The sequence below is a fragment of the Eleginops maclovinus genome, chromosome 4, assembly GCF_036324505.1.
Source record: "Eleginops maclovinus isolate JMC-PN-2008 ecotype Puerto Natales chromosome 4, JC_Emac_rtc_rv5, whole genome shotgun sequence".
In the NCBI taxonomy this organism is placed as follows: Eukaryota; Metazoa; Chordata; class Actinopteri; order Perciformes; family Eleginopidae; genus Eleginops; species Eleginops maclovinus.
The window spans coordinates 26,863,743-26,884,432 of record NC_086352.1 but is presented as its reverse complement, the minus strand read 5'-3'; the positions used below and the strand labels follow the sequence as shown (position 1 = coordinate 26,884,432).

The following is a 20,690-nucleotide window of genomic DNA, read 5'->3' as shown; positions in this document are numbered from 1 at the left end:
ATTTCCCAAAGGAATAACTGGATTATACAATGACTGAGTCCTGAAGCAGTAGCGAATTAATGTTCATCTTTCATATAAATCAGAACAAAAATGCTGACCACATGGAATACTGAAGCAGGAAGAGGTTTTCTGGCAAAACTGCCACCGGTAACAGCAGTGGTAAATACTATCTTTAGGGAGAGTTTGCCAATACGTAATGTGAATATATCATTGCATATTGAGATTTATATATATTTATGTGTGTATCTTGCAGAAATAGTTTAATTTGAGGCTTTCTTTTTGAACGAACATCATTCATCAATTGTTAATCAGAGACACAGTTAGCAAGTAGGAAACATCTACCTACAGATTTTGCGGTTATAAACTCTTAACACTAAAAAAAATCACTTATTTCCCCCTAAAATAAATGAAAATTAATGTTGCCGGCTGTCGTGGGGTGCTCCATCGTCCTGCAATGTATGCACTATTGCATTTGGGATAATAGAGATGAAAGATCCCGGGAAGCTTGTGACTGGAAGTAGCCGGTTGGACTCCAGTTGGTTATTTGAGTTATGTGCTTTTCATTATCTATGTAGACAAAGTAATTGTGCCTGAGGATATTTTGAAATATGTTTTCTTTATACTGTATGTTGGCATGAAAAGGCGACACATAATCATATATTTGTTATGATAATTGCGACTTAAAAAAACAATATTGGGTGATTAAACTAAATTTCCTGCATGGTTCGCGACCGACTCCGGTTAAATTTGAGTGAAGAGTCAACACAAACTTCGACCATACAATCGTCTTACTGTAGGTCCTTGTCATGTGAAGGCAGCTGAAGCTGAAAAGGCCCTCCTGCTTGGAAAGTGGGTGAGTTGATGGATCTGTCAGCAGCATCTTCTCTGTCAAAGGAATTACAGAGCTGGAGGGGTTTTGACGCCTAAGGGAACAGCGTTTTTGTGATATCAGTCCATCATTGAGGGTTTAGTTAATTGACTGCAACCGATGCGAGAAAACTTTGATGTATATTTCCGCCTTTGTTCTTTTTTTAATGTTGCTCCATTTTATACCCAAAAAGCCTCTGAGCATGTGCCAGTGATATTAAATGTGTTGCCGTTGGGGGGGACATGAGTCCAACTGAGATTGGCAGTACCTTATAGTGCACAGAGACACTCTTTGATCTGGAGCCTGAGTATGGATAGTGTGTTTGTTTACCTGCAATACAATCAGTGCATGTGCTGTTCCCTTTGTCCAACTTAAGGTCAACATGTACTGATCCACAGGTCATTTGAATTCTAAATATTCAAAGTCTAGGTTATATATTTTCTTGAGTTGTTTAGATTATACTAAATGTTTCAAGCATTTAGTGAATCGGAGGATGAAACCCTCTTTATTAGTCACATACATGCACACAGCAGAGCACACACAGTGAAATTGGTCCTCTGCATTGAACCCATCCTAGTACTAGGAGCAGTGGGCAGCTATTGTGCAGCGCCCAGGGAGCAATGGGGAGGGGGGATTGGAGGTGTCCGGTGCCTTGCTCAAGGGCACCACAGCAGGGCCTAGGAGGTGAACTGGGACCTCTCCAAGTAGCAGTCCATTTTCCATATTTTTTCAAGTCTGTTCGGGGACCCTACGATTCCCAGTCCAAGCCCCTACTGACTGAGCCACTGCTGGACAATTTTTAAGCATAGAGACATTTGTGATCTCAATCAAGGTAACCATTTGTTTCATTTGGTTGCCTCTAATACTGCAAATCCGCCTTTCTGTGTTGTTTTTGTCTGCCAGAAAAGTAATTAATTGAGTTTTTATCAAGTTTTAAGGAACAACTCTACTTGAAACTTTTAAATGTTGTTCATGTATTACTACTCTAACAGTATGAAGGATTTTAGTCAACAACGACTGGATCAGAACGTACAAACACTTAACAAGCTGAACAAAAGTTCAAGGCAGTCAACAGGTTCAGTTTTAATGTGGACTTGCTTTAATTAGTGTTTACTCTGGTTTAGTTCACTATCTATGGATAGTTCACCTCACAAAATATGTTGAATGTCTGGATCTTAAATGATAAGATTAATAAACTGATTTAACATTACCTATTAGCTCCCAGCCCTTCCATACCATAGTAAGAACTTTCTCCAATTAAACAAAGACAAAACAGAGTTTATGGTTTTTGGATCAAAGGAGGAAAGAATAAAAGTCAGCGCCGACCTTCAGTCGTTAAAGCTCAATACAACAAATAAGGCAAGAAATCTAGGTGTAGTGATGGACTCAGATCTGAACTTCAACAGTGAAAATACAGCAATTACTAAGTCAGCCTACTATCACCCGAAGAACATATCTAGGATTAAAAGAGTAATGACAAAAAACTAGTCTATGCTTTCATCTTCAGTAGACTGGGCTACTGTAAAGGTGTCTTTACAGGTCTCAATAAGAAATCCATTAGAAAGCTGCAGCTGATTCAGAATGCTGCTGCTCGAGTCCTCACTAACACTAAGAGAGTGGATCACATCAGTCCAGTTCTGAAGTCTTTACACTGGCTTCCTGTCTGTCAAAGAATTGATTTTAAAATACTGCTGCTGGATTTTAAAGCATCACATGGATTAGGCCCAAAATATATTAACGATCTCCTGCTAAATGATCAACCATCCAGGGGTCTCAGTTCTTCTGGGATGGGTCAGCTTTCTGTCCCAAGAGTCAAAACTAAACAAGAAGAAGCAGCGTTTAGCTTTAATGCACCCACTGTCTGGAATAAACTCCCAGAATCCTGCAGGTCGGGTAAAACTCTTGCTATTTTTAAAACCAGACTGAAAATGTATCTTTTTACCGCTGCTTCATATGTCACACCGCAGTGTGGTTTTCATTCATGTATTTTATACCTGTTGTGTTTATCTCACTATCTTTGCTTCTTAATGGCTGTTTTTAATGCCATCTTTATAATGTGTTTCTGCTGCATTTGCTTTTCAATGTTGTCTATTTTGTTTTGTAAAGCACTTTGAATTGCCGTGTGCTGAAAGGTGCTATATAAATAAACTTGCTTTGCCTTGCCTTACCAAACTGTGCAGGAAAATCTGACTTTCAACAGGCAACTGCTTTATTAAATCAACATTAACCAAGGGAAAAAGATGTATTACTAATCATTTTTGTCCTTTTGGTTGAATCTGTTAAATATCAAGGAGCAACACACTTTTAATTCACTGATTGAAAGTTCTGTAGTCCATTAGCACATAAACATGTGCACCTTTCTTAAGAAATCAAGTCTTTCCCTCTGCAGCGCAGGATGGCTGGCACTGAAACTACATTGGCCTCATTGCAACGTATCATGTAATGAAATAGGCACGTAGCATCGTGTATGGTCTTCATATGCAGACAGAAGCAGCAGTTGAGACATGTATATCTTTGCAAGAAGACTTAACCCTAATTAACACCCATCTATTAAAGCAGACAACATAAACATACATAGCAGCAGGCAGAGATGAACAGTAATGTTCCTCTAATTGGGCTAGAGAGCAATGGATTTTTCTTGCCAGCTGCCGGCCTGCTGGACACTGGCCTCCTCGAAAACTCTGCCCTGATCTACTTTGTGCCCTTGACAAAAACTTGAGGGTAGAACTGCAATGTGCTTATCTGGCTGTGACACGGGTTTCCATATCAGGCCAGACAGAAGTCCTCACAGACTCTACGGGCTGTGTCTTTGGCGAGGGAAGTCTCTCCGGACCATGGCTGAGCTACTCTTCCTCACTGCCAGTGTAAAGAGGCCATCTGTAAGACTAAGCCAAGTTGGGGGAGGAACCACCGGGCTCCTGATCAAAGAGATGAGCTGTAAAATGTAGAGGGAGGGGCTGACAGCCAGCCGCCACCTTCTACACTGAGTTTCATCTGGCCTGCTGGGAGATCAGCGTTCCTCCCTTACCTGTTTCCTCCTGTCACTGTAAATAGGTTTGTTTATGAGATGGCTGTCTGGTGGAGACATTTAGGGTTTAGTTATGCTCCTAATCAATCAATCATCATTACTGTCCTGTCTGGGATTTTACATTTTGGTTTCCATGGGATAATTCTTATATTGGTGTAGCGCAAAAACTTGGTATACAATAATATTTGTTATGTGGGTTGAATTTAATAATGTTAGGTATACTGTATTCAACATAGGCATTATTAAGGAAAAGCCCCTTGAAATGTACATCAATATATTTCCATATCTCAAGTACAGTCTATGAGTCTGAAATTAACTAGGAAGCAATGTGTTGACTTTCAAGGCACAACACAGCTCCTTTTCCTCTTGTAGGTCAGATGAACATAAACACGAAAACAGGTTCAGTATCTCAGATTGAAAGGAGATGATCTATTGACATACTTTGGTCATGAAATGAGCATGGCAGAGAGCTGGGGGAAATGGGGGGTGGGAGTGGCACTCCCATCGACAGGGCTGTGGAGTCTGAGTGAGAAGGCAGGCGGGCCGCTCTCACCCCGGGGAGTTTTAAAAGCCCTGCTCTGAGACAGCCATGGGCTCCTCTCCACTGGACTGTCTAGCATGTACAGCTTGGATTGGGAAGCATCTCATTGTTTGAATCTGTTCTCCGTGTTTGTGGCTTAGTCACATGGTTACTGTTGCTACACATTCCTCAGGTTTCCTCCCCAACAAACTCGGTCACATGCACACAAAATGCAGTGAGAACTTTATTCATTAAAACATCCTAAAGACAGTCGAGTGTTTTCTGTTTGATGGAACAAATGTGCTTAACAAGTGATATTTAATTGTTTCCTGTGTTTTGCACATCCTATAGCCATACTGCTACAAGTCCCGAAGCAAACCATGTTTTTTTAGTCTTCCTGGCAGCCACTGGTTTCAGTAATTTACAATTCAGCATTAAATCATTGTGTACTGATATGCAGCTTGCATGAGCTATGCAAACATCTAACCACCGGCATTAATGTTTTCTGATCTTTTGTGAGTGAGTTGCCAGTTGTTGGTCTGTCATTTAACACAGTAATACTTTTTAAAACCGTAAACTCTGGTGTCATCAACAAATGTTTTACGAGTCTGCATGTTTGTTCTCATTGCAAGTTGACATAAATGAAAACCACTGTCTCTGGATAGAAGAAAATCAATATTAAGACTCATCTAGCGCTCGATGAAATACATTACATAGGACACTTGAAGAAAAAACAAACAAAGCCCCCATTCTTCCTAGCCAATGCTGCATTTTACAGATTTCTTGGCACTGAGATTTTCTTGGCACATATGTGCTGCTAACCTCTTTGAATCATCAACTACTTCAATTCCAACACTCATCTACATAATCTATCATCCATCTTTTTCAACAGGCTGTTTGCTAATCAAACTAGTGACCCCTCCATGCAATTATTATTGCTGATTCACAAACATCACTGGAATTCTAATTTACATGAAGATGGGGAATTTCTATTTATGTTGATGCAGGGTCACATAGACTGACAGTAAACTGTTATCGTTTTATTCATCTTTATTATCACTGCTTTAAAAATTAAGTGTTGTCAAACACACTGTTGAATTGTCCACGACTCCTATCGGAAATGAAAATATATCAATACTGACAAATTTCAGTAATAAGATTTAAGAATACTGAAATGTTGCTAGAAATAATTCCTTAAGTGCGAAAAAACAAGGCTTCTTTTTGAGAGACTCTGAAGGCAGACAATGACATGCTCAACTTTTACCTACCATATTTAAAAATAGCAATGAGGCCTTATTAGCAAAATCTACGCTAAACTGTTTGTCCAACCGCTTCTATTGTCTGACTGTGTATGTCGTAGCAAATTTCTATAACATTTTCATAACTCTGCAATTTTGAGTATAAAGTGACCATAAACAAGTTATTTATTTAAGATTAAAATTGGCTTAAACTGGTAGTATCATTTCACAAGAAACTTCAAAACATTGGGCCAGAGCTCTTCCCAGAAGCTGGATTTAACAAGTGTAAATTCTCTAGAGGAAAGTTAAGTTAAGGATTAAAAAAAGCACACATGTTTTTGAAAAAGTTTACTAAATATCAACTTACATGCATCCGTTTGGTGTAGTTTTGTTGGCATCAACAGATGATTTTTCTTTTCAAACATACTGCCAGGGATAACTGCCAGAACCGTAGATGAGATATATTTTCAAAGCGTAAAGTTGTTTCGCCATGTGTGATTAGATAGCTTAATATGATGCCCCCACTTTTGGCAAGTGCAAAAGACGGAGGCACACAGCACATCGCCTGTGAAAAGAATTTACACAAGCTCCTGATTAACTTCCTTCTCTACTTTATTCCTTCAGATGTTGGGAGAGCAGTTCATGCCCCTGCACACATCACAGAGAAAGTGGTGCAGCTGTTCAAGAGGAAAACTGAGTTTACCTTCTTGGCCTCCATCCAGCAGAAGTCCTCCACGTCAGGAGTCATTTTCTCCATCCACGAGTCAGAACACAGGTAATCCGTCCGTAATCCTCTTCATTTTGGCCTGCAGCTCCTTTTCTGCACAACTGTACTGCCACAGGTTACCAAGCGCTCAAATTTCAAATGAAATTCTCATTTCAATCATAGCTGTTTGCAGATGGCTGTTGATGAGATGTAGGAAAGTAAAGATCAGTGTGAGATTACTCCACGCCTGTGTAAGTCAGCGTGTTGTGGGAGGGCGAGTCTATGGGTGGAATAATGGAGCGGTTCCTGCTGTATGCTCGGGGCAGAGAGATAACCTTCCTTGTATTTCGACTTTAAGATGTGTGTGAAGTACTCGGCAATACCAAGCATGCTGATAATGCTGAACTTTATCGTAGAATGCTGCATAAACAGACATACAGCTTCTCAATATGGCTGTTACACTGATAACTAGAACTAGAATATATGGATTTGTAACTGAGCTGGGATGAGCTACCAATATACTGTAATCGGTAAACATGTATTTTCTTCAGGACATTGGTAATCTTGTCTTGGCTGTTTCGAGGAATCTTATTGAATTTGTTGCAATGGGTTGAAGTGTGCCGCAGAATGTGATGGCCGCAGGACATCAGTGAATGGCAGCAGCCTGATCACCAACAGCCCCCTGAGAAACTATACAACTGTGAATTGTTTTTAAAGGGCAGGCCACATTGATTTTCCTCCACTCTTCTGAATCTAAAAGCCTTCAGTTCTGTATAACATGCGGGCATACAATGGAGTGTGTGTATGTATATATCAGCTCCCGAAAAAATGGAGACCACTCCAAATGTTTTGTAAGTCTTTATCTGTACATGTATGGCAGCCATTCCAGTGTTTGTTGAATTTCAACACTGAACAATTGTCAGTAGTTTATAGAATACAATAAATACATTTAAAAAAAAAAATTCTGTCTCTCAAAGACATACCTATAATAATAAAACAAGAGAAAATGATAATGGTGAAGTGGTCTCATAATTTTTCCACGGCTGTATATGTATATATATTTGTGTGTGTTTTCTAAAAGCAAAATGAAACACTTTGGGAGAGTGAAGACTGAAGGTGAGAGAAGTGGAGGAAACTATAGTCCTCTAAAATATAGCATAACAACTGGTTACACTGCACTGAAAAAATGCTTTTTGTCCCTCTAACAAAAGCAGCTTTTTGCTAAATTACTTCAAATACGTACCTACAACACTAAACCTTTTTTGTGAAGACTGAATTAACAGAGGTCCGATGTATGAAACATTTTTTAAAGCAAGCGATTAAGAAGAAGAGGACCCTTTGTTTATCCCCTTCTTACACACAGTAGAAGCAGCAGCAGAAGTAGACGAACCTTTCTTTTATCCCCAAGGGGAAATTCAGCTGTGACACACAGTACAATACACACACAAGCGCAGGACAGGACCTACATACAGTAGGCCTGAATACATAAACACATACATGCATTTTTCTGTTAGGAGAAATGACAGAGCGAACTGGCTGCCAGATTGTCTGGCGCCAGGGAGCAGTTAAGGGTTTGGCGCCTTGCTCAAGGGCACCTCAGCAGTGCTCAGGAGGTGAAATGGCACCTCTCAGCTAGCAGTCCACACACTCTATTATTTTGGTCAGATCGGGACGAGAACAGAGGATCCTTCCCAAGCCAGGTCCCTACAGCCCCAGCTTCTGTCGCCAACAATATCAATAAATAACAACATCTTTAATATAGCATATTATATTTTGTACATAAACTATCCAAGAGTCTAACAGTTCAGGTTTCAATACAGAAACATATCACTGACAATGACTGTTCTTACTCGCTCAATACTTCCAAGTACATTTTGCAGACGATGCACGCTTTTTCTGTAGTCAAGTTTTGAAGCATACTTTTATTTTATTAGTTCTATTGGTACTTTTATGCAAGTAAAGAATCCCACCCGATATGTGCATGCCTGTTCACAAACACTAACTCTCTGATCCACACTTGAAATGTAATGTGTTGGCTCCCCCCTGTTCTTTTGAGGTGACCCTGAGAGTTCCTTTTTTGAGTCCCTTTTCCCTCTCTCTATCTCTCTGTTAGTCTACCTCTCCCTTTCTTTCTCATGATGGCATAATTGCCACACAGCAGGCTGGCCAAACAACAGCGAAGCTTAATGGATCCGGATTACTGTGTGCTGTATGGTCCTTTTCCTTCAGGCGCAATGACATGCATCATGCAGCTTGTAGCTCGGAGGAGTGCTCTGACTAAGCAAATGTTGCATTAGAGGCACTCAGCCATACTAAAACCGAGCCTCTACTGTATTATGAGCAATAAGTCCTCCAACCCTCACATAAAAAAACGCATGATATCTCAAAAAAGGTAATATGAGGTAATTCTGATCCAATTACCTCATTATTATTTCATTTGTTTAGTAATTCACAAGTTCTAACACAAATAGAAGTACAATCATAAGACATAATGGAGACTTGTGAAATTGGATAGCCCGATAAGCTATAGGAGGCTAGAGAATAAGGGGCCAGACATTACACAAGTACATTACATATATCAATCCATCTAGAATTTCACACAGTTTATGTATTATACAGAAACAAACAAACCCAACATTAACCAAACATCCTCAAAATCAAACTAAATGTATTATTAGATTTATTTCATCAGTCTAGATGTATAAATAGATACATTAAACACAGACACATTATAGAAGGAAGTAATAAAAAAGCATTTCAGAGTAAAGTAAACGTGTAGAAGTCCACAGACATTTTGGATATTTAATCTCTCTCATACAGTATTTGCTTAACAAGTGTTGCTCTAAATGCTTTCTAAAAACAGACACAGATAAAGACATCTTATCGATCTCATCCAATACCTGGACAGACACCATAGGGGTAAAAAGAAAATGCTTTAATGTTGGCTAACTGAATAACATGTATACAGTTGAAACAGACTGAGTATTCAGACATCTACTTCCTACTTATGACAAAATAAACTTCTTTTCAGTTCCTTGTTTTTTAAGGTCATCCTTTTCCTTCACACATTGTATATTGTTGATTAAGCAGATTCTGTGATGCAAATGTAGCCTAGAAGCCAAGAAGCAGCAGGCTGAGGATATTTTGAGACAAGCTGTTGCTGCCACACTGCGAGGGTAATTAAATTTGTCGAGATGGACAGAGCCTTGTCTGGCTCAGTGCAGACCTGTGCTCCATTGTGACCGAGGATTTGTACTGAACCTCTGTATCCTCTCTGAAGGCCCTATTAGAGCCCTCTACCACTGCCCATTCTTTCCCATTATAACACAGGCCTCCCATTCACCCAGCTAACAGATAGCTAGCTCCACCACTCGGCCAAATCCAATCATACATTCCTTCTGTGTCTCTTTTTACTTCTTCATCTTTCTCTTAGCACAATCAAACCGTCCTTCTCTTCCCTCCCACCTCCTCTGCCAGCTCTGCTTCTTCAATATGATAATATCCTCCTCTCCTCCCTCCTCTCGTCCTCCGCTCTCCTCATCCTCAAAGTGAAAACGTCTTTTGAATGCAGGCATTTCTGGGTACCCGCTGCAAAAGCAAAAGAAATCTATTTTTTCTTCTTGTGCCCAGCACTGGGGAATGGGAAGGAAGGCTGCGCCACTAGGCTGAATAGAACAAAAGGAGCCTGTTTCTGCCTAGCCAGCAGTTTTCTTGAGCCAAGTAACACTCTCATTGTCAGCAAGTGGCAGTCACTCTGTGATGAACTAACTCAAAGCCCAGCATTCCAATGCACCTGAGTACTTAGACAACTCAGATGCTCAGCTAGGTCCTCTATCGGTGTGCCCTTTTGTCAATCGACATATCCGTCTTTAAGCACTTACAGGATCTTCTCTTTCAAGGAAACATGCTGACCTGAAGTCAACATGAGGTGTAAATTGAAACACACTGAAGGATGGATGAGAGGGACTTGTTAAATCAGACTTTGTGGGGAAAGTTTGGGAATATTGGCGAGTAAGCAGCGAGAAGTTTCAAGCAGTAAATATCTGCCACGCTGCAACATTTGAACATGAGCACAGCTTAACAATTATTTCAAATGAAAACTCAACAGAATGCCACATATATACATTTATAAGAGTTTGTACTTTCATCATTCTTTACATAATCACGTCTATTAGTAACTTAATGAAGTTGTTGAATATGGTCTGTTTTTGTTGTTTCTGGCTGCATATGGAATTGTTGCTCTATCTGTCGGGTTATTTTTTACTTAATCTCATTCTGCAGACTTTTTCAAAATGTGTTTTGCCATGGATATGATTTGTGTGAATTTTAGAGACAAGAAACCTGCTGGCTCCTATCCTGAACGCCTGATCTCCGCCATGGAGTATGGCTGAGAGATGCCCTGCGCCCTCTCACCTCAATTCCAGTTTCCACTTTGAAATCCCTGGATTATTCTTCGGTAGTATGTTCTTTAAGAAAAAAACAACTACTAAGTCTGATTAACAGTGATTCCCTATGTTTCTCAGAATATTCTTTAGAATTTCTGTTTACTAACACATAATTGCAAGCCGGTAGTACGATTGATAACATTACTGGAATCAGGACTTAATGTACAATTTTCCCCAGTTTTTCCCCACAATAACAGGTGGCAAACCCACAGCGACAACTTAATCAAGTTGCTATAGCTAACATGATAGCAAAACAGTTAGCTATGTTCACATCCAGGAGACACAGAGTAACATTAGCAATCAGTTGGATTTGTCCACTGTCGACCTACTCTTGATTAAAATATTTAGCTCTTTAACTGTTAAATGTTCCACTTTTTTTAACTGGCTACTTGCTAATTATGATGCACAGTTTAGTATTAAAGCAGTGGCAAAGCATCCTGTTATCAAACAGTAGCTCTAGCTTAGACAAGTTTTCTGGGTTTAGTCCAATCAGATTTGGTACATTTAGGATGAGACTATGAGAGCGTAGGTGGGTCCAGCCAACATAAGCAAATCCTTAACTGGTTGTATTTGAGCCCTTTTCAACGAAAACTGATCATTATTTTGTGGTGAAAGAAAAACATCATAACAATGGACCTCTAAAATACAGGAGTCATAAAATCCCAAGCAGAAGTTGGTAGATTTAGCTTGACAGGCCAACCTCGATCATTCAGATGATGCAATTTGCAGATAGAGTAAAAGCCCTGGGGCACATCTAAATGCTCTTAGATGCTCAGGATAGTTTTGCCGTCAGTTACTGCTTCTATTTCTTTGAGGCTTCCTTCCAAAAACACTTCACTGGGAATTGAAGCTCTGAAGAACATCAAGCCTGAAATAAGGAAAATCATTTTGAAACCATCTTGCCATAGACCACACCACAACAGCACATCAAAGCAGGGACTGAAAGTGAATGCCCACTTACTATCCCACTTCTTTGGCTTCTTTTTCCTTGTACCATACCCTTCATTATGGTCTCCACTACACTCTTATTTATTTTTGTGAATGTTAGCAAATTCTATCCATAGATAGACTGAAATATAATCTTCCGGCAAATAACTTAAAACAATACTTCTCTGGTAGATCCTGTTATCATAGGTGTCTCCAGGAGCACATTTTGCAATAATGACACTCACACAGACGCAGAAGGTGAAAACAATACCAGCCACATGCCGTTACAGCACTCACACAGCATGACAAAGGCTTTGCTCAGCTTGCTAGCAACAACAAAGCAACCCTAGAATCATTCTGCCCACACCTCCTGGAAACCTCTGCTGTGTTTGCTTTCAGTTTGAATGACAGCATCCCCCTGACAATCCTGGGACTACCACACCTCCCTCCCTCACCTGTCCAACAGTCAGACCCCTGAGACCTTCACCGGCCTCTCAGCTGCCCTCGTCATTAAAAAGAAAACAGTTTTATGGCAGAAACATATACGATCCCCTAAACAACATTGGGATGTTTATTATCAGTTTTTTCAGTTTGATACTGAAAATAATGGAGAAATATCTTAAAATCCAAACTGACGGAGGATTCCGTTTTTTTGTCTGAACAAACTTTTTTTTTTTATTTAAATGAAATATTAAAAATTGTTAACATCTGACCCACTTGAATTTCCAAAGACACATTTACTTTTCATATTTCTAGTGTGGTTTGACTTAAGTAATGGATCTGTATACTTATGCCACCCCTTGTCTCTTATGGGGCAAGCTTCCAGTGTCATTAAATAACAGTTGCCTTGGTCCATATTGATCATTGATTCACAATCCCATAGTATCCCAACTCAATAAATAGCTGAACTTTTAAAATCAGGAATACCAGGGTTAAAAATGCCCGAAGAGTTATTCCTGAGCCATATGTTGGATTTTGTGAAGAAGCACCCATGTGGATGTTTTTTATTTACTCCTCCGCCGCCTGTAACTCCACCCTCTCTGGCGTATCCATCAACTGTTTAAACCTGGGGGCATCACAGCTCGGATTGACCTCATCACCAGGAACCTGAGGCTGTCTGTGTTCATAACAAATAATTTGGTCCTGCTCAACACTTCCAGTTGATCTATAAATTAAAGTTACACCTATTTTCCACCACCCTCCGATGTATAATCTGCCAAATCCAGAAGCTCATGGATCTGAAGCGCAGTACCTCACAACCAATCCTGGCTACATTTTCCAGGTCAGTAACCTAAGGCATTGGTGGGTTTTCCTGTTGCGGTATCTGTCCTTACCCTCCTTCTCCTCCCGTTCCACGGACAAGCTCCAGAGGGTTGACCTCCCTATTGAGCAGATAATTGGCTGTCAGCTGTCCTCCGTGGAATAGCTGCATGACACCTTGGCTGAAGAAAAAGGACAGGATGATTTACAGCCAACACAGCACTCTTGGGCAGCCATTTATTTCCCAAACTTTTCTCTCATAGATGATGCAAGTGCATTATGATGAAGAGCACTTGTCACCTCTACAGCTTCTTCCCAGAGCTGTCACCACACCACCCTTACACTACTGACAACCCTCACCCCCAAGTCAGAGACTGCAACCCTACCTCTGTTCCTGTTTATTTATTACTCAGCAGTTTGGACCATCTCCTTTGCTCCCAGCACATTTATTATACAGTGGGGAAATGCGGGGATGCATCTGCATGAGCATTACGTCTCCTCCTTTTGCTCCGTAATTAAGAATATTGTTGTCATCACAGATGATAAGTTCATTGCCTGTGAAAACTCACACAATTAGATATTCATTTCTTATGGTCTGCATCTACTAAGAAAAACTGCTGTAGGAATATTAGAACATATCAGTGAACATGCAGGATTTATTGATCCTTGTTATTTTGTCATCTCACCATGTCACCGGGAGTGTTGTCAATGGGGAAAAAAAAAGAATCATATCAAGGTGTATCTATTTGAATTTACGATAGTCGTGAATCAGTGACTCCATTTTTTCACCTGCAAAAACACCATATCTGTAGATGAAGGGTGCAAACATATTACACCAAGTAGATTTTATGTTACATTATGTAGAGAAGCTCCCTATAAAATATGACATTGAATTAAATATATTTTGCCAATGCTTTTTCCACCATGCTGGAGCCTTAAGACATAATATAGCAGTGATGTTTAAAATGTAGTCTTAAAGGAATACCTGCGTTATCTTTCCTGTGTTTTTTTAACAGAGATTAGGAAATCTAAAGCTGTGGCCGATTCAGGGGCTTTGCATTGATAGGCAGTGGCACACATTTCTAGACTGATTGCATCATAATTGGCCAACAGTATTGGCTTAGTAGTTGGCTTAGAAGTGCAGCGTCTCTTGTCCAAATTTTGTGGACATAAGCAGTGCGTCCTTGGGAGCCTTTTTCATTATCCGTTGTCTGATGCTTATTGTTCACTAGCAGCTATTTGGTTAAATCAGTTGATTGTTCTCTCGTCCATCTCTTTGTGCTCATTCATGCTCTTCTTCTTTTCAAGTGTATAATTGTAAAGGAAAATAGCACAGTCTATCAAGTGGCAGTCCCCCTCTACTACCTCAATCCAACATTGTCTCTTGTCTTTGATATGCAAAATGATTTGTTTTACTTTTTCAAAAGCTACGGATCACATTGAAGGTCTGTTTGGTCCACAAAAAAATAAATCCTGGTTCTGTAAGCATTTGCAACGAAAAACAAGTCTTTGAAGTGGTGATAAGGCTCATTGTTTTTTATTCTGTACAGAGAAAGCATCAAAACAGATATGTCATTTTTAGTGTCAGTCGGGCTACACAATTAGTAACAAATGGACTGCCTGCCAACAGATTATTCCCCTTCATTAAATATGCTGTAATGTAGGGATACAATAGCTACCACTAACTGCTTCATAAAATAAGCGCTTGCTGTGAAGTGGAGTTAATGCCTTTGATGATTATTTCATGAGTCAAATCAGGATAACGGTGTTTTTGGCTCGTTCAGTGATTCCCAGCCTCTGGAGGAGGCTTCCATCAGTGGAAGAGGCGAAGCTAGAGAGTCCTCATTCTCGCTTTACTCCTCGCTCGATACAAATGATTCTTCTCCAGCTGACAAGTATCATAGGCACTGTCTCCTGCAGCATGGCGGAGACGGGCTGTCAAGCGGTACTTGGCGCCGCCACAGAGTGATGTATTCATTTAATTTCAGAGCGATGACATGCTGTACAAAGACTGGCCAGTCATACCCTTACTGACTGTACTTCTCTCTCTTTCACACATGCAATTTGCCAGTGCTCGGTGCATGCAAATGCAATTTAATGTTGTGGAAAAACACTTCCTGGATGTTTGTTAATTTACTGTGTGATGCTTGTTTTAGTATTATCACAGCCGACTGTGTGGGGGGCTGATGGTCCGTCATTAGCTCTGTGGAAAGGTTTAAACTCGGTAATCTGAAACCAACAAGATGCCCCCTCCTCTTTTTCCCTTGTTTTCTCTCTGAACAATTGTTTGTGCGTATCCATCATTGTTATGTAGGAAACACAAGCACTAATGCTTTCATTTGAAGAGAAGGCAAACGATAAAAATATAATCCAAACTGTAAATTGTAACCATCGCAGTTCACAGCGACCAGCTTTGGTTCATCTTTGACCTACTGTACTTGCCGTAGTTGTGCCCACACAGTTTCCGTGTGTAATGAGGGTTTAATGACTTATGTTTTACACAAGGTGTTTAGGTAATCTGGAAAAAACAACTTCTTTTGTTTTATGTTTTTGTTCCAATGTATTGTTGCAGTCACAGATCTCAGCCTTACTTTAACGAATACAATACCATCACTAATATAAAACAAATCACCTATTCTGTTTTGCATTATAGGACTTTGATCTTCATTCCTTTTATTCACTAGACATTATTGAAAAGTGTTAGCTTTATTTTGCAATGCTACGCGCAAGTCAGTTGACAGCAGGCAGCTGACTGCAAACTATTCCCAGATAGATTACCTGTTGTTTTAAGCTTGGTGTGTTACTTTCTTCCATCTCACAAGAACTCGAATCATTATTAAAAAATTAGTAAATAAATAAAAACAGTCAAAATCTTGAATGAATGCCAACATTCACTTTCATATTGTCCAATATCCCCCAGGTGCAGGCAGTTCATAAACCCTTATTTAGTTACAAATAAAATAAAACAAGAAAGATGATAAATGAAAAAGTGTGAGAAAGGGGAAATATTTCTAATCGTTATTTGAATGCAAATACATACAACACATGCTCAATTTGACCAACTTCGTACAAACATGGCCCACTTGCCTGTCTCTCTGGATGCAGATCAATCGAACATGCAGAAAATGTTGTTGTGTAAAACTCCTGTTATGTCTCGATGTACTGTATTTCTTACCTCATCACATCATGTCTTGGATGTGTACTTGGTCGGTTTGCAAATTCTGTCTTGATATTTTATCCCAACAGAAAGCTGGAAAGGATCTGCTTCCTCACAGCCACAATTTATATTCTCTGGAGTGGGCCCACTCTCCCTTGCAATAAATATGCATGAGAGCTGTTGAGCTTTGGAATAGGATGGGCCTGATCTGTGTGTGTGTGTGTGTGTGTGTGTGTGTGTGTGTGTGTGTGTGTGTGTGTGTGTGTGTGTGTGTGTGTGTGTGTGTGTGTGTGTGTGTGTGTGTGTGTGTGTGTGTGTGTGTGTGTGTGTGTGTGTGTGTGTGTGTGTGTGTGTGTGTTTTATATAGGCTAGGTTTGGACTATATATTGGAAAGCTGGGTCGCACACTGTATATTTTGTGTGTTTATGTGTGAAAGGGGCCAGGAGTCCCTGTGTTGGGGTCATTTTCAGCCGCAGGGAAGCTGAAATGTCATAACTGGTTGCCTGCGGCTCCAGGCTGCCGCTGTCTCTGGCTGGCTGGCTCTTAATTTAGCGTGGCTGATGAGGGAGGAGAGGAGAAGGCCCGTTGTGCCGGTCGAACGCCTGCAGTCACACTGCTAAGTGAGAATAGCAGGTGATACTGAGACAGAAATATCTTTCTTTTTTCAGTTCGGTTAGGCCGGCTGATAGAGCAATCACCTCACTATCTGTTTGATGAAGCATCAAATCTGTGCTTCATGTACACACAATTTGATTGTTTGTCAGCTGGGTAATGAAATAACTGTGTTTGAATCCAGGGGTCAGATGAGAAATATCAAATGGGCAACGCCTTGTAGTCTGTGAAAATGACTGTGGTTTCTCCCGGACCACAGCTACAAAGACGGTGTCGGGTAGACTGAATTAGATTGATCTTTCATAGTTTTATCTCCAAATGCAACATTTTAAAATAAAATTTAGTATCAATATTCATGATCCCCAGGGGAAAATAATCCTGATGCTTTGTTCAATCAGGTTTAAAATTTGCCATGATTGAGACATTTAGTCTCTACTCCAAATTCGAATTGCAAACGGCTTAACAAACAGGCACAAAAGAAAGCAGTAGAACAATAAAATACAAAATCATAAATAACACAAAGCAGCTGACAGTCAATTTTATGTAATGGGTAAGTGCACACAGAAAATAACAGTTTTAACTAAGTCTTCAGAAAAGGGTTTCGTCTTTGGGAATGTTGAGAGTTTTAATGTCAGTCTTTTTTAATCTTTTATGCCTGAACATAGTTAACAGTCCAAAACTCAAAGATATTCAATTTATAATTATATACTTACTACAATCATAAATTTATTTTAAATAGTGGTAGAAAAATACTCCTCCGTTGATTCACTGATCACAAAATTGTAGCTGAATGCCTTAATATATCCCTCACTCATTGTACAATACAACTTTACAATAAAGTCATTTTTATTTTGTATCTCTCAAGTTGGATTTAAAAATAGTTCAATAGCCTTTTTTGTACAAGACCTTGTAGTCATAAGGCTCTAGCAGTTTTTTCCATGAGTTTTAAAAAGAGACCTTATCCAGGAAACTGAGCGTCCCGGACTTTTCCTCTATTCCTCTGCAGTTACTTTGAGCTGGAGAGCAGCGGGGTGAGGGAGGAGATCCGCTACCACTACCGCTTCAAAGGCAAGCCACGCTCCGAGTCCTTCCCCTACCGCCTCGCTGACGGCCAATGGCACAAGATCGCCCTCACCATCAGTGCCACCCACCTACTGCTGCACGTCGACTGTAACAGGTAAGGCACACACACGCCGACACCTTCATATAAGTCACACATTTTTTCCACCGTGCTTCCTCTTTAGCGACACATTTAGTGAGCTGTCTGTTCATCACAGTAAATATTTGTTCCTTGCTGTCTGGGTATGGATGACACATTGTTAGCAGGCATGCAAATGGAAATATCCAAGGGCAGATTAACACACAGCAGTGTACATGAAATGCTGTTTCTTTATATAGCCGTGTTCAGCTCACAGGGATCCATAATGAAGTGGAAGGTAACAATGACATAATCGCCCCATCGATCGGGCAGTGAAGGCTCTTTTTAAAGGAGCACTCAGTCAGAGCTGATCCATAAACATGCACTTCAGCTGTGACAATCCATCTAAGTCCTCCATCCCCCCTCCTGAGAGGAAGGAAGCCATCACTTGTCCTCTTCTCAACACCATCACTACAGACGCATCGTGAACAAGTGGTGTAAATTTGAGTAGAGGTAATGCTCTGTTACCGCTCGTGGATGAAGAGCTATATGATGCACGGGAGGTTGTGGTATTGATTCTTCCCAGACGGCTATTATTCCCATCAGGCTGCTGCTTTGTCGATTAATTATCGCTGTCTGTCAGACTGTAGTGAAGATAAAAGAGAGCTCAGAGAGAGTTATTGGGGGGAATAGATCATAACGAAATTAAATACAATGGGTATCAGAACTTCTTGCTTGCCTACAGTGCTTTGGGTTAGAGTCAATTACTGAAGAGTAAAACGGTTTGAAGGTGAGCTTTTAATAAAATCTTTTAGTCAAGTGAGCCCCTTTCTGACGAATATATGCTGTATTATGCTACATTAATACAAGATGCTACTATTTTAGTTTTCTCTTTTCTCTTGTTTTTTATGATATAATATATATTATTATTTCTGTCAGAATTTTTGTTGTCATTTAAATATGTTTATGCTTTAGTCAATACCATACATTACAATAGACTGGCATATTGGTCAATCAATCAATCAATCAATCAAAGTTTATATAGCCCTACATCACACATTTTATGTACAGTATGTCTCAGTGGACTTGTACAGTTTGTACAGGATATGAATACAAATACAACACCCTCTGTCCAGGGACCCTCAAATCGGAAAAAGAAAAAAGTTCCAAAGAAACTCCACAGTTAAAAGGGGAAAAATGGAAGAAATTGAGCCATTTCTGTATTAGACCCCCACCAGCAGCAGACTCTGATAGGCTTCTGCTTTACTACAACCAGAAAGCTAGAATACCAGTAGCTTCTTAATAAATAGAAACTTTCCCTTAATGTGATTTACTTTAGAAAAAACCATATAAAGAGAAGGTGCCCATGTGCTAAGGCTAACCCATTTTGGCAGCAGCTGCTCTTTCGATCTTTATGCAGTAATACTCAATGAACCTTGTTTTGGAAGCTAAAAATCGGGCAGATGAATGTGAGTTTCACCGTGGTGAGCTCCTCCCACAATAAGTGCAGTGGGTAGCAGGGAAAGGTCAACCAACTCATCTGACGCCACTCTCAGCTCTGTTTACCCTGTTTTCCCATGATTTGCAACCCCACCAGCTGAAACCACCTGCTGCCAAATTAGTTTTCAAATGGCCTTCGAAGTAGCAATCCTAGCCCATGATACCTGTCATCTGCAAAACAACCCAGCACATTAGCCTGATGTGACTCCCTCCCACTGTTATTTGGAAATCCATGGTAAGACTCTTCAAGTGAAGTATCAAACTGTTTTATATGTACAATCAGAAGTAGCTTAAATTACAGATTTTATTTTTTTCATTTACAGTGTTCATTCTTATATTCAAAGGATACCGAAACGTCCCATTAAACCAACATGTATTTACTATCATTTGATGTGGACTTCTCAGAGGAATATAGTATTTGCATGTTTGTTGTCATTAGTGCTCAAGCGATAAAGCTTGTAATTGGGTGCTTTTAAAAAGCTGGTAAACGCTGCTGTGAGCAGGATATGGTGAGAATTTCCAATCAGTTCTTCCCAGAGGACAGTTATCATGAAGTTAATGTGAGCATTTGATTAAAATTTGTTTTAAAAAAAAGCAACATCTTTGTTTGTATTGTTTGTATACTGATTAAAGCATGAGTGTGGTTCTTAAAATGTCTTCCTTATATGTTTTGTAGAGGACAATGCTGTCATCCCCAACATATATTTCCCATGATGTTATTCCCCATAGATGTTCTGCCAGATTACTTTGACAACAATCAAATAAAAGTGTATTTATATCAAAACTTAACAAAGTAACAACTAGAAAACAATTTTCCTGCTTACCGGATAATCTAACTCCATGTTGGGAAGGATTCCCCCATCCGAATCAAATTGGCAGCTCCATTACCCTTTAAATTTATTGCCATTTGATGTATGAACTAAACAGCACTTTATTGATTTCAAGGCTCATTAAATGGTTTTAAGTATCCATAAATGTGCGAGTGTGCGGTGTATCATCACGTCTTCTGGCGGACTTTTACCGTGTAGAGTTTCTTTGGCCTTGAAAGCTCTCGCTTGATTGACATTTTTTATCACATCCAAACTCTGACACACACAGATTAATGAGAGACATGGACAAAGGTGACTCTACTAAATGTATCATCCTGGCAAGGCACGACAGGTGCGTTTGTATTGCAAAGTTCAAACACAAGAAAAATTGCTTCACAAAATGCTTAGGATAATAAATAAATAAAAAAGCTGCGTAACATATTAAAATTAAAATGAAAAGCCATTTCGAAGGAATGATTTAA

The 20,690-nt window shown here is 39.8% G+C and overlaps 1 protein-coding gene across 1 annotated transcript in view; it reads left to right on the top strand.

Annotated features, from left to right (window-relative positions):
* Positions 1 to 20,690, top strand: part of LOC134863739 (protein kinase C-binding protein NELL1-like) — a 210,527-nt gene that overhangs the window by 22,380 nt on the left and 167,457 nt on the right. The window contains exons 3-4 of the mRNA XM_063882394.1: positions 6,279 to 6,429; positions 17,768 to 17,938. Of these exons, the coding sequence (XP_063738464.1) occupies positions 6,279 to 6,429; positions 17,768 to 17,938 (322 nt within the window). The remainder of the gene's footprint in view (positions 1 to 6,278; positions 6,430 to 17,767; positions 17,939 to 20,690) is intronic.